Here is a 22,483-nt window from a genome sequence, read left to right as displayed (position 1 = left end):
TACTCGTGGCATTACACGCCTAACCCCCGCAACTATCATATACACCAAACGGCAAACAGCCAACCAGCCAACCAACCGGCCGAGTTACAGCCTCGATTAGCATAAGGCAGGGGTCGGCAATTATTCACATTATTTTTTATAAAATAAAGACTGAGGATACGAATTACATGACAATATTTGAATTCCTCCAACTGCAGTAATATTCTCTCAGATTCTTTGGAAAAAATACAGCATAATTCCTAGCGAAAACTTTGTTCATTAAATTTAATAAAATTATCTGATCGTAGAATAATTTCCGATTTAACCTGTTTGTATAAAATCATTAATTCAATCGATTCCCCTGATTTATAAAATGTAATCTCTTTTCATACTCCAAGCAGGTCGGTTACAAGACAGTACCTACCATATTATTGTAGCAATTCTATTTCAACGTCCCAATATTACACTCCTATGCGACGGATTCAACAGCTAGGAAACAAATACTACGATGTTGTTGATATATTTAGTACCTACATCAATTTCAAAATATAAGCATACCCTATTGAAGTTTTTTTCATCAAGTAGTGGAATATTTTAATAAAGGTATTTAATTTGACTAACACATAATAATTTTGTCAACTGAAACAAGAAAAAAAATATTTGAAATATATATGTTTTTTTATGTTTAGTGATATTTTGACTTTATGTATATTTTTCTGCAATTGTTTTAAATAGTCGTTTCCTGCACTATTTTCGTGTATAATTTCGTAAATATTTTTATATATATGTATGTAAAAGCCTTAATAGGCGTGAAATAAATAAATAATTTAACGTTTTCGGTAATGAACGAATGATTTCAAATCTAAATCTTTCGACTCGCTGTCGATGGCAATGCATTCTTCAACATTTTGTAGCAATCAACGTACACACACGTGGAAGTACACGAATTTATTTGAAATCGGATGACAGCAGTTAATATACGAAAGAAATGTTGGTCCTACACGTTTGGCAATTGGCGAGATTGGTTGACTTGTCGACTACAGTTCCTGGGTGAGAAGGTTCAATCGTCAGTAAAACCATTTTTTAAGTTAAAAAGACGTTTTAAAATTGATGTATTTTAGTGAAAAAACTTTGTTTTTCACTAAAATTGATGTATTTAAGTAAAAAAAACTTTATTTTAGTGACAAAAACTTTGTTTTTCACGGGATGATTTTTTTTAAACTTAACTCCACTCAGGAGACCCTGGGGAAAATAATTTCTCTCAGGGCCAATGTCATCTTTTAAGATGCTGTGTGGAGGGTCTGTTTGAGGAGAGGAAGGGGTGAAGAGACCCATGTTGTAGGAGGGAGGAAACACAGAGGCCAGCAAATTGTTCCACAGCCGAGCTTTTGAACTGAATAACCAGTGGTAGACACGACCCGTTCTCGTGTGACAAATGCCAAGCGTGTACATATTATGTTGGGCGCGTGTTTGGCATATTTCCCGACTGTACACCGGTACCGAAGGAATCGATGACGCTCGTTCCTCAGAGCATCTCCCATTGAAAACAATTTTCCTCGGGGGCTCCGGTGTGGAGTTTAATACAGTTAAAAATCTGATGAAGGACGTTTTGAAAATCATAAGATTGACAATGGCTCTTGTGGAAACGAAGCTTTCGAAAATGACGCTTTGAATCTCAGCGGGGTCGATTGTGACGTTGTGAAAAGGACATTTAGAAAATTATAAGGTCGACAATGTCATAATTGCGACCGCGAAAAATTCGACAATAACGCTTTGAATCTGGCCATATCGATTATGACGTTGTGAAAAGGACTTTTTAAAATCATAATATCGACAATGACGCTTTGAATCTGGCCATGTCGATTGTGACATTTTGAAAAGGACTTTTTAAAATCATAATATCGACAATGACGCTTTGAATCTGGCCATGTCGATTGTGACATTGTGAAAAGGACTTTTTAAAATCATAATATCGACAATGACGCTTTGAATCTGGCCATGTCGATTGTGACATTGTGAAAATGACGTTTCGAAAACCATAAGATCGACAGTGACGCTTTGAATCTGGCCATGTCGATTATGACATTGTGAAAAGGACTTTTTAAAATCAAAATATCGACAATGACGCTTTGAATCTTGCCATTTCGAATAATATATGACGTTGTGAAAAGGACATTTTGAAAATCATAAGATCGACAATAACCCTTTGAATTTGTCCTTGTCGATTAGACTTTGTGAAAAGGACGTTTTGAAAACCATAAGATCGACAATAACGCTTTGAATTTTGGCCATGTCGATTAGACGTTGTGAAAAGGACGTTTTGAAAATCATAAGATCGTCAATAACGCTTTGAATTTGGCCATGTCGAATATTACGTTGTGAAAAGGACGTTTTGAAAATCATAAGATCGACAATGACGCCTTGAATCTCACAATGTCGATTATGAAGGTGTGTAAAGGTCGTTTTGATAACCATAAGATCGACAATGACGCCTTGAATCTCACAATGTCGATTATGAAGGTGTGTAAAGGTCGTTTTGATAACCATAAGATCGACAATGACGCCTTGAATCTCACAATGTCGATTATGAAGGTGTGTAAAGGTCGTTTTTATAACCATAAGATCGACAATGACGCTTTGAATCTGGTCATGTCGAATATGACATTGAGAAAAGGATGGTTTGGAAATCATTATATCGACAATGGCATAATTGTAAAATGAAATTCGACAATAACGCTATGAATCTTGCTATGGGTTTATAACGTAGTTTATAACGTAGTGAAAAGGACGTTTGAAAACGACGATGACACGAATTGATGCCAACTTCGTGATATCTCAACTCATCGATATATTTTTTTACCTTCTTTATAAAGTTGGTGCACCCCTGCCAAGTGCCAAATGACACAATATTCGTCATCCGGTGGGCGAAATGCGTTACCACGGAACTTCGGGACCTCGACACGCCATGAGAAGCGACCTGCTATCCAATATATACCTACATATTCCTACTTACACACCAAACAACGATCACACCCGCGCCTTCACTCCCCGACTGGTTCCTGGCCTTTTATTGCAGTACAACAATACATAACCCAAATGAAATACAGATCTCATCGCGAACAGCTGTTCGAAAAGGCGGCGACATTTTTTGGTTCTTGTACTTGGTGAGAGAGTTACACTAATTATAAGAAAAATAGAATATCATTATGCTATAAGTAAGCAGAGATGTGCTTTATTTCAAATAAATCCATTTCAAATGGAAATGCAAAATGGGTATTTTCCATTTTGCATTTTAAATGCTTTTCTCAATGCATTTTCCATTTTAAATGCTTTTTGCAACATTCTTCCTACTATCTCCACTCATCTGTTTTTCATAAGCCCTAAATATCAGTCGGTCCTCAACCTCGCTATGAGAGATAATTTACATTTGTCAAGTTGCTCCCTGGTAGGAGCCCTGGCAATTGAGTAATACCATTACAAAAAATACTGAACATGGGGCCATGACGCTGTAATAAATGTTAGATAGCAGTTTCTATGTTTTTACGTTGGCAACATTAGTCACGCTCAAATTTTTGTGGTTTTATAATCTGTAGTCGTGGTGTTTTTGGATTTACCATCATGTAATATGTTTGTTCTACATTGATGTCCATTAAATGATAAAATTGTTTAAAAATTCTATAATTATTCTAATTGTTTGACCTGAGAAACCATTTTGCATTTTCAATGCATTTTGAAAATAGGTATTTTGCATTTTGCATTTGAAATGCTTTTCTAAAAACCATTTTTCATTTTGCATTTTCAAATGGAAAAGTTTTGACCCATTTCCATTTTGCATTTCAAATGGTTTTGGGAACCCATTTTGCACATCTCTGTAAGTAAGTATATATATGATAGGAACAATCAAAGATATTAGAAGAACACAATATCTTTGGGAACAATATATAAAGAGACAAAATCTAAATACAGTTGAGATGAGTATAGACTGATAATAAATATCAATGAATGAAAAAAACAGGCAATTATTTAGTTAATTATTTCTGAAAGAGTAATATCCATTAATTTCTTTATTTCAATCGGAAGGTTGTTGAAATGCTTTATTCCTAAATATTTATAGTTATTTTGCATTTGTTTGGTATTACATTTTGGAATTTTGATATTGTATTGATATCTTTTAGATAAGTGGGTTTCAAATTTTGTGATTATATTATCTTTATAAATTTGGATAATTGCATTTTTCTTGAATATGTCTTCTACTCGGGGCACCCCGAAATCTGTAAATAGCGTTTCTGTTGGATACGTGGAGGGTTTCTTGAGGATTACTTTGAGGATTAGCTTCTGGACCACTTTGATCGGGGTTAGAATCTTATTTACGACATCTGACGTGATCTTCGGGCATGCTGGGTGGAGGATCTATGAGTGAACTCAGGACTTGAAGATACTATCTACAAGGTGGCGTGAAAGTCCTTATTCGATTTCATAAGGCAGCTTAAATAACTAACTAACTAACTAATCAAAATTTATTCCGCGTTCTTGGCGTAGTGATAAAATAAGACGCCATTTGCAAAAAAATTAAATGTCTTTCAATAGGGTGATAATGACTTTTTCGATGTTGAGAGTTTATCGATATCAGATGTGGACAGTAATTGCCTTGATTTGAACGTAAAGTATGCAAAATTTCATCAAGAAGAATCAACGTTCTGCTTTAAGGAGTGGGAAAAAAGGATGGGGTGGCTTTTAGCAATTTCGTGTAGACAGTGACCTGCCTCCTGTTTTAAAGGTCAAGTGTGCTAAATTTCATCATTCTCAGAATGAAAACAAAATCACACAGGGAAACTCTCTTTTGTGATGAAAAAAAATAATAGGTATGATTTGAGATTTTCTCGGCCAAAAGTATTTTAGTGATTTGTTTTTGGGGTATTATGCCGTGTTGCGCTGCCTCCTTCTTTAGCCAACGTTTCAGACAGCATTACAGTGTCCATCATCAGGGCAGATGTGTAATCACAATCACAATAATCACAATGATATAATACCCCAAAAACAAATCACTATACAAATTTTTATGTTTTTTTGTGGGAAAAAAGTTGAATCATTGTTTGTAGGAACAAAAAAATACTGAAAAAAATATAATTTCAAAATGTTATTCATTTTTTTTACTTTTACCATCATGTAGAATCACCTCCCGAAGTTAGCGCACTTTACCCCCGGACAGCATGTAGATATTAACAAAAATATCTAGCCTAACCTAAGAAAAAATAATACATTGTAAAAATAAATGTCCCACCAAATATACCGGTCAATGGCTAAGTTGTCATCGCGTGTCAGTTGTCACCCAGGCGTAGTGTGTTCAATTCCTCGGCTGACTATGTCCTCCATCACAACACAAGCAACATTTTCCGCTTACTGTGGTTGTAGTAGGAGATCGTCAGGTTATTAATTAATTAATAATTAATTTGATGATAACTTACTTCATCAGGCCGTTTCCTAACAGGCAGAGAGGACGGACCATCAAACAACTTGGTCTTGGTATACTCCTTGCCTCATTAACATTCTTGCATCGTCTCATACATACTCTTCTGTTATTCTGACTCTTGACATGGCCTGACTCAAGTATCAGGTTCACTTGATCTTGCCATGTCTTACCGGACAACTTCTGCCATTCACATTTGCGTCATATATTCTCCTTACACTCATTTCTTCGTTATTTCTCTCTAATGAGCGTCCCTTTCTCAATCTTACTCATTACGCCTTGCTTTCTTTGCTGTATACGTCCCTCAAGGATCTCTTTTCAACAGCATTCATCAGGGTAGGATCCAGCACTCCATTGTGGACTGCTAACTTCGCTTCTTTGGACAATGTTTAGTTAGCGCCAACTGCGTTCAGTCCTCCATGAATGGAGTTCCCTGCATTTCCCCTTGTTTCAATATCTCTGTCAGCCTTCCCATCTCTCTAGAACATACTTCCTAAATACACAAACTCATCCACCTGCTCCAAGTATTCCTCAGCAACAACTATATTGCACACTGTTTTCGTACTCTCTCTTTCAAACACCATTATTTGACGATAATGTTTGTAATTCGAAAATGGAAGCATGAGATTAATAAAAATTAAGAAATGCCACTCCCGGTAATACTAGATGATCTGACTTCTAGTCCCAATTGCGACAGTACCTTTTTTTATTTTCTGTGTCTTTATCTCTTTAACATGTTCATTGAGAGTTATTACAGTTGATTGTTATCTTCTTCAATTATTAAAAATACTACACATCTTACAGCGAACAGCTGTTCGCAAAATGCGATAGAATAAACGGTCTTGGTCTTGAAGATAACCATGTTGCAGGAGGGACGAAACATAGAAGTCGTCAATACATTATACAGGGTGTATCGGCACGTACCCGACAAACTTTAACCAGCTATTCCTTAGCATATTTGGAGTAAAAAATCTTATGTGCACTTTGCTGTCCGGTAACGTTTTTTTTTAATAAAAAATTTATTAAACATATTTTCACCACATGTCACCACTGTTTTATACTTTGTCAAAGTTTGAAAACCCATCTGGCAAATATTTTATTCGAATTCCGTTGAATAATGCACGTGTGTACCTATATTGGCGAACTTCTACAATCACAACGAAATGGCACGGCACCATTCGTCTCATTTTTAACTATTATTATTTAGTGTGTGCGAAAGAGCAAAGACGCTTTTTGACATACTTGCTTATAACAGCTGTTGAACACGAAACGCAATGCCAATGACAGTGATGTAGTGTGGAAATTTTAAATATTTTTGTTTTTAATTGAAAAAAAAATGCTACCGGACAGCAAAGTGGCCATAACATTTTTTACTCCAAATGTGCTAAGGAATAGCTGGTTAAAGTTTGTCGGGTTAGTGCCGATACACCCTGTATACAAATCACACCCGCGCAGTCAGTCCCTGGCTGGCCGTGGCCTTTTATTACGTGCAACAATACCTATTTAATATATGATGCATATACATAAGACGTAAACCACAAGCCTTTTCGCGAACAGCTGTTCCCATAACAGGATTCTTCTCGAGTCTTTGCCTTATAGCAGAGGATCGTGACCCCCACTCCAATAGTCCTGAAGAAAAAGTCTCCTCCACTCCTTGAAGTTTTGCGCTGCATGGACAGATATGTACAATATTGTACACCGATGCGAGCCGGAAGCCTGTGACACTAACTTGATCAGTAATATCGGATATTATGCACAAAAAATGAAAAGTATGCCCTATAAATGCCTGGCATGTATGCAAAAGTATGCCCTATAAATGCCAAGCATGCATATAAAATTATGCCCTATAAATGCCGAGCATGCATGAAAAAGAATGCCCAATAAATGCCAAGCATGCATGTCAAAATATGCCCTGTGACTGCCATCATGCATGCAAAAGTATGCCCTATGAATGCCGAGCATGCTTGAAAAAGTATGTCCTGTAAATGCCCAGCATGCATGCTAAAGTATGCCCTATAAATGCCGAGCATGCATGAAAAAGAATGCCCTATAAATGCCGAGCATGCATGCAAAAGTATGCCCTATGAATGCCGTGTACAATATTGTACACCGATGCGTGTTGGAAGCCTGTGGTACTAACTTGATCAGTAATATCGGATATTATGCACAAAAAATGAAAAGTATGCCTTATAAATGCCTGGCATGTATGCAAAAGTATGCCCTATAAATGCCAAGCATGCATATAAAATTATGCCCTATAAATGCCGAGCATGCATGAAAAAGAATGCCCGATAAATGCCAAGCATGCATGTCAAAATATGCCCTGTGACTGCCATCATGCATGCAAAAGTATGCCCTATGAATGCCAAGCATGCATGCAAAAGTATGCGCTATGAATGACAAGCATGCATCCAAAAGTTTGCCCTATAAATGCCGAGCATGCATGAAAAAAATGCCCTATATATGCCAAGCATGCATGTCAAAATATGCCCTGTGACTGCCATCATGCATGCAAAAGTATGCCCTATTAATGCCGAGCATGCTTGAAAAAGTATGCCCTATAAATGCCAAGCATGCATTCAAAAGTATGTCCTATAAATGCCTAGCACGCAGGCAAAAGTCTGCCCTATAAATGCCTAGCACGCATGCAAAAATATGCCATATAAATGCCAAGCATTTATGCCCTATAAATGCCAAGCAAGCATGCAAAAATATGCCCTATAAATGCCAAGCATGCATGCAAAAGTATGCCCTATAAATGACGAGCAAGCATGCAAAAATATGCCATATAAATGACAAGCATGTATGCCCTATAAATGCCAATAATGCATGCAAAAGTATGCCCTATGAATGCCAAGCTTGCATGCAAAAGTATGCCATATAAATGCCAAGCATGCATGTTAAAATATGCCCCAAAAAATCAAAATATGCATGGGCAATACCAATCCCAAAATATAAAATAAATTTGAGGCCAAAATGCCCAACCAAACTTAACTTCAGAGTAATTTGTTCGGTTTAGCGAACTAACAACCAGTACCCGTACTGTCTATTTGTTCGCATTAGTGAACAGCTCATATGGAAATCGTTGTATATCCCTCACTATCATCGTGAAAAAATTGATCCTAAGTGTTTTATAAAGAAAAATTACGATACAACGTTGCATTCGAATACGCGTGTGTTTTTATATACCTATATTATTATATAGATGTCACCTGTGACAGGTAAAAACATGCCTTATTAAAAAACAGCGCCACTTGTTGGACGTAAAAGTAACACACGCTATTGTTTATCTATCTGCACAGACAGATTGAGCCATAGTAACGCGTGGCGTGGTACACCTGGTTAATAATAAATTAGACATTTGTAAACATCGATGTACAAATGGCAAAAATGAAATTAATGAATACATTGACATAAAGGTCTTTTTAGGGTGCTTTCTGGTACTTGAATGATTAAAAATCAAGAATTAAAATCTGGCTAAAAGAGATTAATAAAAAAAAACTCAGTTCACCTCAGCACAGGTCACCCTAGTGAGGAAGACTTAAGAAATACAATTTACTGTACATATATTTAATATCATATTTTGTATGTACGATGTTTAATAATAAAAAAATTATTTCAATGTGTTATAATTTGAAAAGAACTTTTTCATGTGGGCCTTTATTGACCCCCAGAAATTATGTATTACTTAAGAAAGTAAATACTTACTTATTACTGGGGAAGAAAAAATAGTAAATATCTACCTGGTAATTTAGGCAGGTAGGCAGGTATTGTCTGCTGACCTACATTTAATTGTGACATTAATTTAAGCCCACCATCAAAAATTATCGATGGCCTTGGGAAGATTACATGTCGAGGCAATGTCTGGACCATTCATGTACAGGCAAACTAATTATTACCACCGAACAATGTACAGGGTTTTCCACAGACATAGGAATTAATAGACGAGAAGATAATGGCGAGGGGTAAAATCAACTGTTGAAGAACGAAGGGGGTGAAGCTGACTGTGATTCGTCAATAAATCATTCTGACAGTAAATAGGCATCTCGCATTATAATATCACCATTTACTTCTTAAAAGTAAAATCTGCTTTTGAATGAATAGACATTTTTACATGGGAGCGCAAATTACTCGCCACGTTATGAACAAATTTGCGAAGTCTAAATTCGGCAAAAAAATTCGGTTCTATTTTCAGAGTCGAATATTTCGTTTTTGTATTTAGTTAAGACACTTTTATAAATGTTCATAATTTACTTCCCAGCAACCAACCAGCTTTGTGTTTCGCGTCCAGACGTTTCTCGATGTGATAGTATATTATGTTTCTACAACTGATCCATATTATACGATGTGAATATGCTTAAAATAAAGTAAAATAATGCTTATATATGGAATGTAATACGACAATTGGGTTTATTCTCTTTTTCACATCAATTTTTACAAGTTTTCATAGTACAAGTCAACATTTTGCCGTGTTATTTCGTAAAATGAACCGATGATGCCTCGACCATAGTTCGCACAAGAATGATGACGTCACGTTTTCAAATTTCACTTGAGGCCATACGCGAGCACAGCCGGCTCCAATGGAACCGGTATGGGGAGTGGGGATAATACGCTTTTAATCACTTAGGGCAGGTCTACTAATATTCATATGGCTATGGGGTTTTCCAATAAGAGGTGTTATTTTGAATAGCCCGCTATTTCGGTAGATGTTACTTTTGAAGCCGTCATTTTTGGACATTTGACAAGTAGAAACTACGCCATTAATAAAAATGGAACGATACACGCTTCAACAACGCATTGAAATTATTTAAATTCACTTGAGTGAATCAAATGCAAATCATCTTGAGTGATGAGGCCCATTTCCACCTCGGTGGCTTCGTCAACAAGCAAAATTGTCGCATCTGGGGTTCGGAAAACCCAAGAGTTATTGTTGAAAAGCCTCTCTATCCTCAACGTGTGACTGTTTGGTGCGGAATATGGTCCGGCGGAGTCATTGGACCTTAATTTTTCGAAAATGAGGCTGGAGCAACAGTTACGGTGAATGGATTGCGCTATCGAGAGATGATTAATGATTTTTTATGGCCGGAATTGGATGGTATTGATCTAGACAACGTATACTTTCAACAAGACGGCGCTACGTGCCACACAAGCAACGAAACCATTGATCTTTTACGATTGAATATCAAAATAACACCTCTTATTGGAAAATCCTGTATATTCTAAATTATCTGACAGAAGGATTTTCAATGACTTCATATTTCTATTTAAAAATCTAAATTATGGATTTTATAGCCCAGAATTGCTGGCATTGATAAACTTTCGGATTCCACTAAGTGATACTGGAAGTAGGGATTTATTTCAGTGCATAAATTCTGGTACTAATACCATATGTATTCCTCATAGCCCAGAATACCTACTTATGGAGGCAAATAATTATACCGAGTCAGTGGACGTCTTTAATTTAGCACTTAACAAATACAAAATATTGTTACCGATACGATCAAGGTAAGTTATATGGTGTAACAGCCCTCTATCCCCAACCATGAATAAGGTTCTCGTTTTTACCTGAAGGGCGTGCTTTCGAAGATATAAGGGCTGAAAGTTTCGCCCTCTAGAAATTTCTAGAACACTCCAGAACATTCGAGAGTATTCGAGAGCATTCCACAACATTCCAGAAATACCGAAACATTCTGGAATGTTCGGGAATAGTCTGGAACGTTTGGAAACATCTCGGAACATCCCAGAGCTAAACTAAAAACGGGATTACAGGCCGTTTCCTGATAAACTTTTGGTAAATTCGTAATCGTGATGGTATCTATCTCTAAATATCTAAAACAAAGTCACTATCCGCGTCTGTCTATTTGTGCGCTTAGTTCTTCTAAACTATGCAACTGAGTTTGATAGGGTTTTCATAATCATTTAGAGAATTTCTTCCTAAAGGTTTACATATATATATAATAATAAAAATTAAATTAAATTAATATTTGGCTAATTTATATAGCGCCGTTTTCGTGAGAAATCACCTCAAGGGCGCTACATGTATATTATATTTATTGAATGTACAGAAAAATCGACCAACTCCGGGTACACATCAGCTGGTTTAATATAATTTTAGCCATTATTTGTACATCCAAGTTTATAAATGTCTAATTTATTATTAATTACATTTTTAATTATTTAATAAATGAAATTCTCTAAATGATAGCGATAATCCAAATCCGAGGCGTGGTTCAGAAGAATAAGTGCACAAAGAGACAAACGCGGATAGCAACATTATTTAAGTACTTGCTGACTAGTACATACCCGGCGTTTTTCGACTTTTGTATTATATATACAAACCTTCCGGAATAAATTCTCGAAATGATAGTGAAAACGTTATAAAAATCCATTGCGTAGTTTAGAAGAACTAAGCGTACAAACAGACAGATGCGGATAGCGAATTTATTTTAGTACCTATAATAAAGATGAAATAAAATTACTATTTATTCACAACCCTTGAAATAATTTTGATTTTATTCGTAACTCAATCAAATTGTATGTAAATTCTACACCCTACGTAATAAACACGACCCTTTATTGGAATTTTACATAGAATAAGGAATTTTTTAGGGAATTATTTGGGGTAGCTACTCATGCGCAAAGCAATCAATAATTTGAACACCAAAATGACGTTTTTCAAATTAGTGTAGTTACCTGGTTATTTAGTGCCCCCTTTAATTGAGTGGTGAAGTCAGGTAGTTTTGATTTGTATTATAATAGAGTGCACATTGTTTTTATGAAAGAGGGGAGTTATTATTTAAAATAAATCAAATTCTTTTTGACAAAGTTAAAAAATCTGATAAATTAACGGTTTCAAATATTTAAATAAGAAATCTCTTTTTAAATGTATTTGATAAATTGCGCAATTTGCTATAATATATATTTTATAATTATTCTAATCTAATTACAATGAATTCATTACTGATGTAATATTTTATTCAAAGCCTGAAAACATTATGTTTACAAATACAAAATAATACTTACTATCAATCAATAAAAAATCGATAAAAAATTAATGTTGTTACGAATAATTATTACTTATATATTAGCTGATAAAATATCAAAATAACACAAACTAATAATACCTAATTACATAATAATTATCTCGTATTTTTCTTGAGTTAATGATTGATTGAATAATATAGTATATAATTCAGAAATTGCACAATTTTATGCCGCCACGTATTTCTGTGGATCAATCTGTGCAGATAAGAGAAACAATAGCTTGTGTTACTTTTACGTCTAAAAGCATGTCTTAACTGTCACAGGTGACATCTTTATAATATAGAAACACACGCATCTTCGAATTCAACGTTGTGTCAAAATTTTAAAGCAAACGATGAAGAACTTTTGGAGATTTAAGATTTTGAATAAACGAACATTTACGTTTTTATTTATATTGATAGATAATAGATAATTTTCGATATGAAAACATTGTTTATCTATCTTTAATGATGAATCTGTTTCAAGTTCAAGTTCTTACAAACTTACAGAGCTTTTGTTTTTAATTTAAACATTGCACAAATTTGACAAATTCAATACAATTGATGTAATCCTTATTGCCGAGTTAACTTTAAAAACTAAAAAGTACCTACCGAGGACTGGCCGCATAAATCTGCACTAAGCAGCCTAACGAGAAGAAATAAACACAGCTCCCTCCACTCCGTATCCGGACCGGCCAACTATACCAACGTTCTCTTTCCGCCGGTTCTTCAGTTAACTGCTACGTGTCGCCAAGAGAACTGCTGCCAGACTCCTGACGCAATCTTCAATTCTTATCCATTAATCTACCACAAAGTGATCAAATATGAGGGAAATTGTGCACCTACAAGCCGGCCAGTGCGGAAACCAGATCGGTTCCAAGGTTAGTCTTACATCAAATCAATTTAAAACTATTTTTTCAGCGTCTGAACTTTTCTTCATCGACATTTTGTTTTTTCTGTCTCGAATTCTTCTATTAAAACACGCTCGGGCGTGCTTTCTGACTGGGGGATGGTACACTAATAGATCTTAGTAGATCGCTGCATCTTTTGCAGCGTGTTTAAAATAACATTTACGTTGGTCCGGTTAATAATAACGCCGTTTGAGATTGTTTTGTACAACGTGGAATCGGCGTCCATTGTGAGATTGTACAGTTTACCGGTACGCCATGTTGAACTATTGTACAATACAACATCCGTTTAACGTCTTTTTTGATACTACTCATTATCAATTCAATTAAAAACAGCTCATTTATAAAATGGACTTAATACTACATTAATTAAAACTCGGACACGCCTTTATGAAGGCCGCTTTTGGTTAAAAAAAAAAACGGTCGTTCAATCACGTTCAATGATCTCATGTATAGGCATCCACCATTTTAGGAATCAAATTTGAATCGAGGTGTGCTTGAAAAATAACGATTTTTTCGGCAAGTACATCACTAAATAACTGCTCTTTTGCTTCAATCTTCTTTTAAATCTGTAAACTTGCGTTTAATACATAAAATCAACCGTGATTTTATTTAATTCAAGCTTATTTTCGAATATAAAAAGACATGTTGGATTCTTGGGCGTTGGTTCGCGCCAGTGTGAAAGCATAGCCTAGTATGGGAGACTGATGATTCATAATATGAAGTTGTCTGGTACAAAAATCGATGCCGAAAACATCACGTCATGATTATCTTTAGATGGAGTGCCGCATAATGAATAACATTAAGAAGGGGGCGCTCTGATTAACTCGAGACCATTTACATTCGTTTTATATCTTTTTTAACGGGACCGTTACAGAAATGGTACATAGAATAAATATTAAATTTATGTTTCTTCATGGTAGATTGCATATACAGCGAAAATATGGTAATTTTGACACAGATGCGGCACGCTGAGGACAGAACGCCTCGTATGCATCTACCTAACCAACCGTGACGACATTTCACCGTAGGGGGTGGCCAGTTATGTTCTTATCAATACTTTCTTTTAATCTTGTGTTTATCTGATCGCTTGATCCTGCCGTCTTTTGAACATCCACTTCATATTTCTTCACCCCCGACTTACCTTATGTTGTTTACTATGTTTCTGACGCGTCCCCACTTCAAAATTCATCCACTTATCAGAAAAAGTTTTTTTTTTTTTTTTTAAATAATTATTTGCTTTACATGTCAATTTTTGCGCAATTATTTTTTAGACCCGGTTAAATAATTGCAATTTTTTTTAGGCCCGGTTCAATTATTGTAATTTCGTGCCCAATGCGTCAAATTTCACCTCCGCACCGCAGTGCCGTGGGGGTATGCGGTAAAAACCACACCCTCGCCTGTCTAGACAGGAAAACTCCGTCGATATCTTTCCGTATGAGGCCTTTGGTACTTCTAGTATCGCCCTGTTATAACAGCATACATATTAGGACAACTTCTCAAACATTGAATCATCAATATAATACAGCAGTTTCAAAACCATTGGATTTCCATTGACAACGGTTCTGATATTATAACCAAAAGAAATAAACATTTCAAATATAGAATTAAAATAATTTTCTTGAAATAAAAATTTCACACATTATAGATAGGTACTTTATTAGCGCTGGCCTGAATTGACGCATCAGTTCCAATTTTAAAAATCGCAATTAAATTCAAAACATCTGAGTTCAACATTGACTCAATCAAGATTTAACCAGCGAAGACTTTTGATTTCTTAGTATCGCCCTGTTCAATTACACGAATTTTCATCGTATAATATCTTTCATAGGACCAAATTTTGATTACGAATGGGTTCCCACTGTTCAATCGTCTGCTAGTCCTCCATCATTGCACAAGTAACGTTCCCCCGCATAATGAGGCGGCAGAAGGAATTTTAATGTTGCCTGGTGTATGTTCCTAACACGAGAATGTTTGTGTTAAGTTTTCGCTGTTGCTACCCGAGTTGAATGACTTTTAAGAAGTGTACGGTTTTCAATAATTTACAAAATACAGTTCCAGTTAAATATTCTCTCATACTTCGCATGCAGTAAACAGTTAGGTGCGACCCATTTCGTATATATATATTTATTTTAAACCTTTCTTATTTATTTAGCTAATTTTTAGAGCGCTGTTTTCGTGAAATGTCACCTCAAGAACATAACGTTTAATTTTTTTCTTTTTAGAATTAACTTTTTAACGCATATTTCAATGCTACATAGCTCATGATGGAGATTACGGGGCGAGTTGAAGATTGTTGGTCCAAAATTTTTATTTCGTTTTTAAATTATTAACATTTGCAAACAATTTCATATTCGGGGCAATAATTTTACGATAATGTATGTCAGAATGTGGATGATGCAAGGAATGTGTGCCAAAACAGAGATTGTTCTTTGCTGGGATTGATAATTGTTAGTTAATTTTACAATAAACGTTAAAAACCCCAAGTCTGTACAAACACTAATACTATTTAATGAATAATTAAATATGGTTTATCAGATACAGATAGTTTTCTTATGGAAAAATGATAAGTTTTTGCAATGCTTTAGATAATCTGCTAAATTAAAAAAATATATTTAAATTGAATAATAGAATTTCGAGAAGTAATTATTACTGTGGTTTTTGCAGTTTTAAAATTCGACATGCTTGAGAATTTGTATAGAACCTCTGCTCTCTCCCTTCGGGGTAAAGTGACGTGACGCCTGTTATTGTGACGGGACTCGGAAGTGACGCCATCGTTCCTCGGCCCACACCGCCTTCGAGCATAATAACTATATAGCCTTCATCATTTATAGTGACCATATGGCGCGCTGAATGCTGCTTTATAACAGTGGGAGCAAAACAACCAAGTGACGAATAATTCGTCATCTGTTACCTTGATGGTCGTCTCACTGTGTACTAACCTACCTCTTACCCCTCTTCACTTAATCCAACCTCACAAAATTAGCATAGAACAGTTTAAACTCCTCTGTTTTCATCAATTACAAGTATTTGATTCATCTGATCGTGACAATTGTCTTCCTCGAGCGTCCCCGATTTCTTATACGTTATAATATGAATCTCCTCATATGCTCAAATCATCTATTAAAATATCTGAATCTGGCACTCGAGTCGGGTTATGTCGTGAGTCAGAGTAACATAAGGGGTGTGCATGATGCGATGTATGAATGTGATTGAAGCGAGGAGTGTTTGCCAGGACAGGGTTCTGTGGCGGTACATTATATCTGCCTACCACTGAGGAGAAACGGTGTGACGGTTAGTTAGTCAATCAATAACTTACTTACAGTTAAGTAGATATCGACCCTGTCTATCCAATCCCACTAATTACTTATCCGTGAACTGTTGTCACTCTTGTATCAATGAATTGTTTCCAGATTAGTTATGTCACAATCATACATGTAATGTACCTAAAATCACGCCCTTAGCAAGAAAATTACACAATTTTTCTAAGTCACTGTTGCTAGCACGTCTGTTATGGGTCTCAAATATTGTACATATCGACTAGCCCACGTAAATTGGGCTGTGACCGCAAGTGTCGCCAGAATAGGCGATCAAAGGCGTGGTCCCCCGTCTGTCGCATTCCCCCTCCTCCCCCCTGGCAACGCCGGGTGTTATTTTTTTTCGACCGCGCCCTTTTGCAATCCTCTTGCCCCCCAACAAACTTGAAAATAAATTACAACTCTTATCAGAGGTTCATAATAATATTTGGATGATTTGTTGTAAAGCGCCGTTTTTGTGCAAATCATCTCAAGGGCGCTGTGCAAACATATTATACTTTTCTACAATGATCCATGTTATTACTAACTATATATGGAGATAATATACAGTACAATACTTACCTGGTAGGTCATTTGAGATTAACATTAACTAATTGTTTATTAGCGAAATTTAGATACAGGATTTAGGACAATGATTGGACTTTATTCAATATCGTCCTTGTGAAAGAACATCATCCAGAATCGAAACGTTTCGTGGTCAAATCAGAATGACCCGGTGGTTTTTCCCACCCCTTTTTCATCCCTGTCCCCTTTTCTAAATACTGTTGTGACTCTAGTTTCGAGTTTACAATTTTTTTTAAATCTCTAGAAACTTCGACGAATCGGTGTGACAAATTATTTTTCTTTCATTTGTCAATGTGTTGTTATTTTTTACGACGCTTTGTCTTGACATTATATAATTCCTTCAAAGTTGAAAGTATGTATCCCACACAGATGACGCGGTAATGATACACCCGACAAGGCTTGAGCACTTATATCTATCTAGCAATAGCAATTCTTACCTTATTAGAGTCACAAGGAGTGGGCGTAAGTAAATTGTGCACAACTTGTCTGTTATTATGTGATCTTGAGCAACAATTACCAACGTGTTGTATTGTAAAGATGTTCATTTCTACCGGCAAGTAGCCGAGCGGACTAATACGTCGGGTAACCGTCTCTTCGATCGATCCCCCCGCATGGTCATGTTGGGTATTAGCGCCCCTGAGGTAATTTTCACACGAAACAGCGCTATACAATTTATCATTCTTTAAAATTGATTTGCTGAAAACGTTTCAAATGTCGAAATTTTTGTCTAGGATTTGGAAAGTCTTTTGTATAGATAGATCACTAGGAAGTACACAGAAAAATGATCCTGATAAAATATTAGTCATTCAGAATAGATATTGAGAACACGTGTTATTTTCCTAATAAATATCACGATAGATATAGCAGTATGTGTATGAACACGTGTTCTCATAAAACATTAGCTTTTAAATGTAAGGAACTCTGTCATTGATTCGTTATAGGCCCGCAGTCCCGTTTTTAACAGTGAAACGAATAATTTGACCAGATTCTTAATAGGTTGTTAACTTATCCGTATAGAAAGGAAAGATTCTAATTCGGGTACACGAATACGCCCAGAAAATAAAATCGCTATCCGCTTCTGTCTGTGCGCTTAGTTCTTCTAATTTTGATTGGGTTTTTACCACCATTTAGAGAATTTCTTCCGGAAGATTTACATATAAGATACATGCATATTATATTTAGAGTAAGTAGAGAAAATTCGATGTTTTTTTAATCAAGTCGTCAAAATATATTTTCTGGCGCTGTCGTCGGCTAGTCATAAATATTTCAAAAATTATTCTAGCTACGGTTTTTCAATTATCATGATATAAATCATACTCGTTGGACACGCGATTCGAAGGTTTGGCGTTTTTTCGCGTTTGGCGACGTCCCCCCCTGTTACAGTGTCGTGCCCGCATTCATTTACATTCGTATCTCATTTTTAGTATTACCATTAAACTGTCTTACACACGGCATTATGGCCCGGCCTATTTATTCAATTTAATTGCCGGAGGATTGGTGAACAATGAAACCAGAAATGACTATTTGTATCCACTATAAATTTTGATATTAATTAAAAAATTGCAAATTTATCCATCACGCCATTTAGAGGCGAACTGTCGCACACCTCTTGGCACACAATAATTGCTTCATTCACATTCACACATCGTCCCAAACGTGCTATTCTTGTATTCTGACTTTCAACATTACCCTACTCGATTGTATCGGTTTTCGCAGACTTCTTGTATCATCCCCCACACACCTTTATTCCGGTTCCATGTTAACTCCTCAAAAATAACAATTCAACACACCTTTAAGGTGTCATAAAGTTGTGCAAAGTGATTAAACAAAAGCTAGGTTAAATAGTTACTTAGGTAATCTGTTTAACCCAGTTTTTGTTTCATGACTTTTCATAACTTAACATTTTTTTATAGGTGTGTTCAATTGTCATTTTGATGTGTTATCCGGTCACCATTTATACCAACTCTAGATTGAATATTATTGATTTTCTCCACCCTTCTGTGTCTTGGGGCATGACCGAATTCTTCCATCCACTTGGCGCCATTGTTTCATTACCCAACCCTTATTATCGATTCCACAAAGTGTATGTTATCATCAACTTGATTTCCAATTAAATATAAATTGAATCATGTCGATTATCGCTAAATATCAAAACTCCGTGAAATACATTTAGATATCGTTATCTGCCTAACCATACGGTGGGTCGCGTTTCATGTTTGTTTATCTCAGATTTTTGTCGACAATTGTTACAAAATTGTGCTATATTTTTATCGTAAAATTGATCGCAATTATTAGCCCAACATCTCGCCATTTTCTCAACAATGATAAACAGGGATAATGTACCGCACTCGTTGCTTTAATTGCATTCATACATACGCTTTTCTTTATCACTTGATTCACTCGACTGTGCAACATGTTTTAGCATCCTAAATTTATTCCTCCAATCACCCACTTTATTCTTTCTTAAGAGGAAGCTACAAGCTATAAATGTGTATATTCTTGGTATACCTTATATTGTAGGTAATAGGCATTAAAATCGCTTGGCAAACGGAGTCTAGAAACGTTAGATTTAAATCACAAAACTGGTTTTTATTTATTTTCTAAATAATTTAATAATAAAGCAAAAGATTTAATCAAGTGAAACTGTCACAGATAATCTTAGCTATAAAACTGTATTTTTTAAAAGTCGTTTCCTTGTACGTCTTAATTCCTTCCATTACATTTATTTTCGGAACTCATTTGTAGATCGATCTTGCATTTGATTCAGAGCTGGTATTTCAGTTTCCCTTCAAGCCCAGCTTGAGAGATGTATCTTTACGTTGATTCGAGCCGGGTTTAAAAATCAACTGATATACCAACAATGTACTTGAATTAAAATCAATATTAGCAATATCGGCGGCAGATCTTATCTGATCCCCGCATTGCGGTAATCCTCTGTCTGCAATATTCAAGTGTCCCCCTCTTGTCCCGTTCGTTATAATCACTTTTGGTTGGTTGGTAACAATGCAAGTTGTTATCTTTACAGCAGAGAAAATCTCTCGAGCGCATCACCACGAAACGACCTCGAGAATGAGATCATACTGTTGCCATTGTGACGAATGACGAGACATTTAACTATGTAAATACTAATATAATCTGTAATAAGTTGCAAGGAGGACGTGCCATCTTGGTGTGTGCGTTCTACCGGTATTCCAATGGAAAGTACACTAAAGCATTCCACTTTGACCTCATATTGAACATATCCCAAAACAGTTATGCTGATCGTCCAATTTTTTTACGCTGTCTAAAACGGGTCGTTTTAACAGCCCGGTTGTACAAAGACTACATCTTCACTCATTTTACAGCATCCTCAAAGATGACCCAGAATTCCTTCTGCCTATATCTTTAATCTCGTACCTTTGCTACATCCAAAGTGACGTAATCTTCTAAGGTTAACAACAGCTAGTCTGGTTGATTGGATCGACGCAAAAGATTAATGTCAGGGATTCTCTGCAGCAAATGACATTACACAGTTAGAGTTAAATTAACATAGTGGGCACCGCCATGTTTAACTAATAATGATTGATTATAAATCATTCATACATAAGACATTTAACGACATATATGTGCCAGACGTAATGTGTGACACACAAGACTGTAAACAGGGCGGTGATCCCAATCCGTGGAGGCGTGAGATGCCTTCCTTCAGTGGCGTGGAGGGGTAGAACGGGGCGTCTCTGTAGCCGTTGTAGCTGGTCCGATGCTGATTCTGGTCCTTGTCGTAGATCCGGGTCTTGTTGTAAAGGCAGAGAGGTCCGGGGTGAGGCGAGGGTCAGAAGAAGAAGAGAAGGCGAGTAGAGTCAGAAGTCGGAGCGAGGTAGAAGGCTGAGCAGAGAGAAGTGTAGAGCTGGTGGTGGTTGCTGGATATCTAATGTTTCAAGGGACTGTTCCCGTTTTATAAGACCCCGGCGGCCTTCGCTGGCCGAGCGACGCTCACACGGGCCTGCTTTCTCTTTGATTCCTGGAATCGAGGCCCGTGTTTTGTGGCGCGCCCGCGGCCCGCCGCCGGGTTAGCTACCGCCTCTCGGCCGGTAATTTCGGGCCCTGTGGTCGAACGTGACCACGGCCTCTCTCTGTTCGGGCACGGTTCTCAGAATCGCGCTGGTGGAACGTTCGGGCGGCAAACCACCTCGTACGCTATGACGGCGCACGGCCCTTTGCTTCGGGTCGCGGCCGAACGTTCCCTCTCGTATAAGCACGATTCTCATAACCGTACCCGAATTAAATGCTATACTAATTAAATGCTACTAATCCACCAGCTCTCTCGGTATACTTCTCTGCCCGTGTCTCCTAGCCAAGCTCCGACGTTTCATTTATTGTTTACATAATCATTTTTACATAGGGGTTCAGACATACATTTTATACATTTCTTTCATTTAATACAATTTAGGATTAGACAGATTGGCGTAGATTATGGATTGGCGACCGCGGCCGAGCCCGGAGCAGTACGTCCGTAACACTCCCCCCGTGGAGCTCGGCTACACCCTTTTTCGGGAGGCGTGCTGCGACTTGCGGGCGCGGCGTGGTCCCTGGCGTCCGGTCCCTCTGGCGAGTGTGTCTCGGTGGCGAGTTCGGTGGGGCGGCGTCGGGACAGGCCCCCGGCGGCATGGTCCCCGGCGGCACGGTCCCCGGTGGCACGGTTGGTCTCCGGCGGCGTGGTCCCGGGCGTTGGCAGCGAGGCCGGTGGGGCGGCGTTCGGACAAGCCATCCTCAGCGTTGTCCCGGCGTCTGCGTCGGCGTCGGCGTCGCGCCGGGTGCTCCCATGCGTGATCCAACCGAGGGCTGTCCGGGACGTCATCTGGCCGCTCTCTTCCTTCCGCACCTCCCGCGACACGATAAGCAGCCCGTTATCTTGTCCGATCAGCAGCCGGGGTTTCACCTGCCGGCGGCCGGCCACTGTTTGTCGCGGGAGGTCTAGGTCTGTTACGGTGTGGGCCGTCACCGTGAACGCGTCTCCGTCGCCGCGCACCGACAGTCTCACCCGCCGGGACGTAGCATCGGATGAGCACATCCCATTAGCGCCCCGAATTCGCAGGCCACGTATCGGACCCGCGGCTCCAACGATGTCTGCAACATCTGCCTCGACTAGGGTTATTGCAGAGCCCTCGTCAAGCAGCGCGTGCACGGTCGCTCGGCCCCCGGGGCCGCACAATGTCACGGGAATCACTTTCATTAGCACTTGTCCCT

The 22,483-nt window shown here is 37.6% G+C and overlaps 1 protein-coding gene across 1 annotated transcript in view; it reads left to right on the top strand.

Annotated features, from left to right (window-relative positions):
• Positions 1–13,190: 13,190 nt before the first annotated feature.
• The window catches only part of LOC149415893 (tubulin beta-1 chain-like), a 28,489-nt gene continuing 19,196 nt past the window's right edge, over positions 13,191–22,483 (top strand). Inside the window, exon 1 of the mRNA XM_089641498.1 lies at positions 13,191–13,349. Coding sequence (XP_089497624.1) covers positions 13,293–13,349 — 57 coding nt within the window. The 5' untranslated portion in view covers positions 13,191–13,292. The remainder of the gene's footprint in view (positions 13,350–22,483) is intronic.

The sequence above is a fragment of the Hesperophylax consimilis genome, chromosome 17 (assembly GCF_061612785.1).
Source record: "Hesperophylax consimilis isolate HC1 chromosome 17, BYU_Hcon_1.0, whole genome shotgun sequence".
Classification (NCBI taxonomy): domain Eukaryota; kingdom Metazoa; phylum Arthropoda; class Insecta; order Trichoptera; family Limnephilidae; genus Hesperophylax; species Hesperophylax consimilis.
This window is presented reverse-complemented; position numbering and strand designations above follow the sequence as displayed.